The following is a 5,600-nucleotide window of genomic DNA, read 5'->3' as shown; positions in this document are numbered from 1 at the left end:
CCCAAGCGTATGCTAGTCACCTCTCGAATAAATATAGTTGATCAGACTATATTCATTCCAGACCTGATTACATACGCTCAGGTGTACTCGTAGCGCTCAACGCATCTTTAATACATTTGTTTTGCTTTTATTATGACACTGTTCTAGTATGTATGTACGCATGTATACTTTTTAGAAAAATATAATTATATTTAAAAAAACTGTAACTATTGGTCAAAATGTTTTGGTCCCGTTGTATTTATAGTTATATATCATATGGTTCGATATACTTAGTTCACTATAAACAATTCTCTGATACCAATCTGTCACACCCCAAACCTGAACGGTGGAAACATTCGGGAGCGGAGGACGTCATGTGCAATATCATAACAATTGAATAGAAAAGAAAGTAAACACAACCATCATATACATAATTGAAAAGGTTACATCATTGTTAGCATTACAAGTTTCAAAAAGTCAATTACAATATGATGTCAAAAGATTTATTTAACGTCTTAGCATCAAATCTTCAAAAGCCGCTGATAACCTATTTTACTGGTTTCCGGAGAATACAAGTGATTTGAGAAAAAAGTGTCAGCATTTAAGTTGGTGAGTTCATAAGCATTTGTACGAATAAATGTATGCCATTCATTGAAATAAAATCACGTTTATTTCCAGAAAATCCGATATTTTCTATAAAACGAGTTGTAAGTCGTTTGCTTATAAAATAAGAGTGTTTAATCCCGGAATATCCTAAATTTTCCATAAAGTTGAATTGTAAACTGTTTACTTGTAAAGTAATTATTTTTATCCTAGAAAATCCTATATTTTCCATAAAGCTAAATTGTAGTCTTTTAGATTTCCAAGACCGAAAAGTAGAAGTATATATGCCATACTTACGTTAGTAATATGTAGTTTTATTCGTAAATAATTTTTTTTGAAGAGATGTGTATTTACGTAAAATAAGCGTACTATCGATTTCACGTAAAAATAACGTATTGCCATTTATCATTTGAGTTTTCATAACCGTGCTAAAAATGAATTGCTTGCCTCGACGTTCTTCAGGCATTGAAATGATATGACATTTGTCACCCATAACCTTTCGGTCCGACGGTAGCTATTAGTCAGGGTGTGGGATCATCAGTCATGTATAGATCTATACACAAGTATCACTCTCTTCGGTAGGAGACTCTAGATATAAAACAAGACTCGCATGTATACCTTGGATAGGTACGATGAAGAAGAATGTCTCATAAATTTCCAATGAGATATGTGTTTTTGTAATGAAAATATTCGTGCATGAAATTGTTACCCATTTCATCATATTTATACTAGGTATATAAAAATAATCGTATTTTTATATAATCGTTTCTTTGACTTAAAAGGGTAAAATAATGTGAATGTTTCTCAAACTATAACTATTATAGTTTAAAAGGTATTGCTTCGTTGAAAATGATAACTATTTCGTGTTAACGTATTTTGCATGTAACCATTTGCAAAGTTGGTAATAACGTTATTTCGCATGTTTGATATTTTTACGTAAATGAAACTTAAACATAATAAATCACAAATAATGGTTTGTATATTAACACAAGTTTCTTGTGTTTTACTTGTAGTCTCCCCTAAAAACATAGAAAAGGTTATGAAAATATAGGGGTATGAACTTACATCGAGTGTGATAACGGTTTTGTTAATGGGATATAAACGGTGACTTTCGGTTTAGAACACGTAAAGATAGCCGTATGCTACTGCATTAAACACATATGAATGTGTGAATAAACGATGAAACTATAACTTATAGATTGTATAAACACTAAATTTGAGAGATAATTACTAGGCATATAACTTGTTATTAAGAAGGAAGATTTACTGGAGTATTTTGAATCTTGTAAGTGAAAGGAATGAGTTTGATACTTAGGAGAGAATTGAGAGTGTTTTTATTACTGAATATGTGAAAAGTAAATGTTGATTTTTATTTATGTATCTTATATGTGAAGGAAACTTATGAGGCGGTTACATTGGTAAATGAATGATATCACCTTGGTATGCTAAATTATGATAAGATATGAAGCTTTTTAAGGGTTTACTATCAAACTGCAAGTGTTTACTCCCAAAAGAAAGGGTTTACTCCCAACTATGAGAGGGTTTACGGCCAAAAGGGTAGTTTTTACTATCCATATGACTAAAATCACTCAAATCCCTCATAAAAGAGAGATTTCATTCCTAATGGACCAAATAAATGATTTTTCGGCCCAACTGGCTTTGGTTTCCGGCCATGATGGGCTTTAGGCCATATGTTTGTGGTCCTATATGAGTCCATGAAGGAGTATTTAGCCATATGTGACTTCAAAATCAAGAATGGAATGTCTAAAACTAAGTTTACTAAAATCATGTAATTCATTTGACTTTTGTTCACCCGTTTTACTCCTTAATGTTTTTGGTGAATTTTTATTATTATAACTTAAAATAACAAGGTTTATCACCTCACATACTTAAATAAAACCCATACAGGTATGGTTCATGAATGTCATATTTATATTGTATCAAATTGCATTAAATCTACTGGTACATGGTTGAGGTTTTAGACATAGGTTCTTCTAAGAAATTTCTAGTTGTGACATCATCCCCCTACTAGAGAGAATTTGGTCCCCAAAAGTTAAACTTTGTGTGGGACTTCAAGTATTGGGAAAAAGATGTGGATACTTCTGATTCATCTGATCTTCTCATTCCCATGTGAACTCAGGTCCTCGTTTGGCATTCGGACGGGGACCTTTACTATCGGTATACTGCTCAGTCCCCAAATGAAATTCCACCGACTTCTTGGTCAGTCGGGGCAATGGAATTGCAATCTTGTAGCAGTCCTAGATGAATCTTTGATAATAATTACCCAAACCAAGAAAACTCTGAATCTCAGATGGAGACCTCGAAGCCTCCCACTGCATCACGACCTCAACCTTGGCCGGATCGACCATAATACCCTTTTGATTGACAAGGTGCCCCAGGAACTACACCTTGCTCAACCAGAACTTGCACTTGGGGAACTTTGCAAAAGTCTCTCCTTCCATAATGTCTTAAGCACCTCTCTCATGTGCTCCTTGTGCTGCTCCTGTTTCATGGAATAGACCAATCTATCATCAATAAAGACTATCATAGACTGATCCAGCATCGGTCTGCACACGCGGTTCATGAGATCCATGAATGTGGTAGGAGCATTGGTGAGCCGAAATGGCATCACCACAAACTCATAATGGCCATAATGAGTATGAAAAGCGATCTTCTACGCATACTCGTCCCTAACTCGCATTTGATGATAACCCAATCATAAATCGATCTTGTAGAACCAAGATGCATCCTGAAACTAGTCCAAAAGATCATCAATCCTTGGGAGGGGATAACGGTTCTTCACTGTTGCCTTATTCAATTCTCGATTGTCAATACACATCTGATGGGATCCATCCTTCATAAATAGAATTGGAGCTCCCCAAGGTGAACTGCTCGACCTGATAAATCCATTGTATAACAATTCCTGTAGCTGTGTAGACAAGCCCTGCATCTCAGGAGGAGCTAATTGATATGGTGCTTTAGCTATTGGAGTCGCACTCGAAATCAAATAAATCCTGAAGTCCACCTGCCTCTCTGGAGGTACCCCAGGAAAATCCTCCCGAAAAACATTTGGATACTCCCGCACAATCAACACGTCGTCCAAGGTCACCTTACCCAAATCTTGGGTATCAATGACATAAGCAACAAAACCCGAACAACCTTGATGAAGATATTGTCTAGCTCTTGCTGCTAAACACATAATCGGCCCATGATATGGTCTCCAACCCTGAATCACCAACACTCCCCCACTTGGGGTCCAAACTTACACTAACTGCTACTCACAGTTAATCATTACCCCATTAGGGAAAAAATTTATGCTCACGATGACCTTGTTCCCACGCAAAGGAATGGGAACCAGATCGACCGAATACCGCTCGCTGAACAACTATCCTGATGAATCCTCGCAACCCTAACCATCCTATCGTCAGCAATCTCCACATCAAGAGGATGATCCAGCTCCCCTAGAGCTCCGAAAAATCTCTTGCTAAGTGCAAGAGATACAAAAGACCGGGTGGCCCCAGAATCAAACAATATCAATGTGGATACACCGTCCACGAGGAACGATCCTAAAATAAAACACATGAACATAAGTAGCAATTTAATATGGACTAAGAGATAAGGAAAAGGTACATACCCATCACAACATCGGGAGCTGCACACACCTCCTCCGCTGTCAGTTGGAAAACCCTTCTCTTCATCGATGGCACATCTGCCCGACCCTTATGGTTGTCAGTAATCTTCAATGTCGTAGGAGCAGGTGCTGACATTGATCCTGTTGCGGCTAAACATGGACAATGGGCCTTCTTGTGGAACCTCAGATTACACTAAAAGCAAAGCAAATCAGATCATATACCAGAGTGATGGGGGTGGTAGCAGTACAATCTCTGCTGATGTGACCAGTCCGACTGCATTTGAAGTAGCCAGAACCCACCCCTCTACATGTTCCCTCGTGCATCTTTCCACACCTGCCACGGTGGCTGCGACCATGCTGGACTCTCGATCTAGAATCAGATATAGATCTTCAATTAACAAATGACATGTGTGATAGGGACAGTCTTAGAACTAAGCATTCGACATTTGACTCTCTAAATAATTTTGCTGATATAGAAGATGATTCTAATAATATCAATGAAATTGAGGAGGATGAAGTTGTTAATTATTCTCAATTATCTATCATTAATGTCACTTTAATGGCTAATGGGTAAAGAAATTTGTGATGATTCTTCGGTTAAAGTTGACACTGACAACCCTCAACTTCGAAAGTTCATGATCTTGACAATGTGACTATCGAAGATAGTCAAACAAACAGTGATGATGATGAAGAAGATGTTCCAAATGAAACCACCATACCCCGGCTTATAGTTGATCACGTCTATGAGGAAACTAAGAAGTTTGACAAAGTGATGATGGAAAAAGGTCATCATTATCTCGAAACAAATTATGTGGTTTATCCCAATTTCAAATGCACAAATAATATGGTGATTCCAAATCAAGTGTTTGTTACAACTGGAAATGGAGAAACGCATCCACTTTTCAAAGACAAAAACCAAAAAGTGTTTAGGAAGTTAAGAAAGTAAAATTTAATGAGGATAAACTTTCAAATGAGACAGTTTCTAAAGATCAATTAACGAATTCTCAAAGTTTGAAAGAACAAATTGAAAAAGAAAATGGGATTTCAATGAAAAAAGCAAGAAAGAAGGTTTATTGGCAAAATATTGAGTCTCGAAAGAAACAAAATGTTATGAAAACAAAATCATCTGAAAGAATGAGTCTAAACCTGTTCAGACATCTTCTCAAACCAAATCGTTTATTAAGAAAACACTTGCTCAAACACAAAAAGATTTATCAAAAATTTCATCACAAGTTTCTAATTCTATTCCAAAAACCAAGTTTTCAAAAACCAAGAAGTGCAAATTTTGTGAAAAATCGACAATCAAAGAATTTTGTTACTAATCATTAAAACAAATGGTTTTCACAAAATAATTTTCAAAGAAATGTTGATCAGAAACCAGAAGTTT

The 5,600-nt window shown here is 36.2% G+C and overlaps 1 protein-coding gene across 1 annotated transcript; it reads right to left on the bottom strand.

Moving 5' to 3' along the window:
- Window positions 1-3,337: 3,337 nt before the first annotated feature.
- On the bottom strand, window positions 3,338-4,349 carry LOC145040488 (uncharacterized). The gene is made up of 3 exons (XM_078988405.1): window positions 4,217-4,349; window positions 3,997-4,148; window positions 3,338-3,808 (listed from the first exon to the last, which is right to left on the bottom strand). The coding sequence occupies exons 1-3, from the start codon at window positions 4,347-4,349 to the stop codon at window positions 3,338-3,340; spliced, it is 756 nt and encodes a 251-aa protein (XP_078844531.1).
- Window positions 4,350-5,600: the final 1,251 nt, after the last annotated feature.

This window comes from Lactuca saligna, chromosome 4, assembly GCF_052625555.1.
Source record: "Lactuca saligna cultivar CGN05327 chromosome 4, ASM5262555v1, whole genome shotgun sequence".
NCBI lineage: Eukaryota > Viridiplantae > Streptophyta > Magnoliopsida > Asterales > Asteraceae > Lactuca > Lactuca saligna.
The sequence above is the reverse complement of the archived record's forward strand: the minus strand, read 5'-3'. Positions and strand labels throughout refer to the sequence as shown.

Coding starts and splice junctions, on each gene's coding strand:
- LOC145040488 (XM_078988405.1), bottom strand. CDS start 4,349: ATGTCAGCACCTGCTCCTACGACATTGAAGATTACTGACAACCATAAG. Junction 4,149..4,216: donor AGCTCCCGATGTTGTGATGG/GTATGTACCTTT, acceptor GTTTTATTTTAG/GATCGTTCCTCGTGGACGGT. Junction 3,809..3,996: donor AGATTGCTGACGATAGGATG/GTTAGGGTTGCG, acceptor TTGGTGATTCAG/GGTTGGAGACCATATCATGG.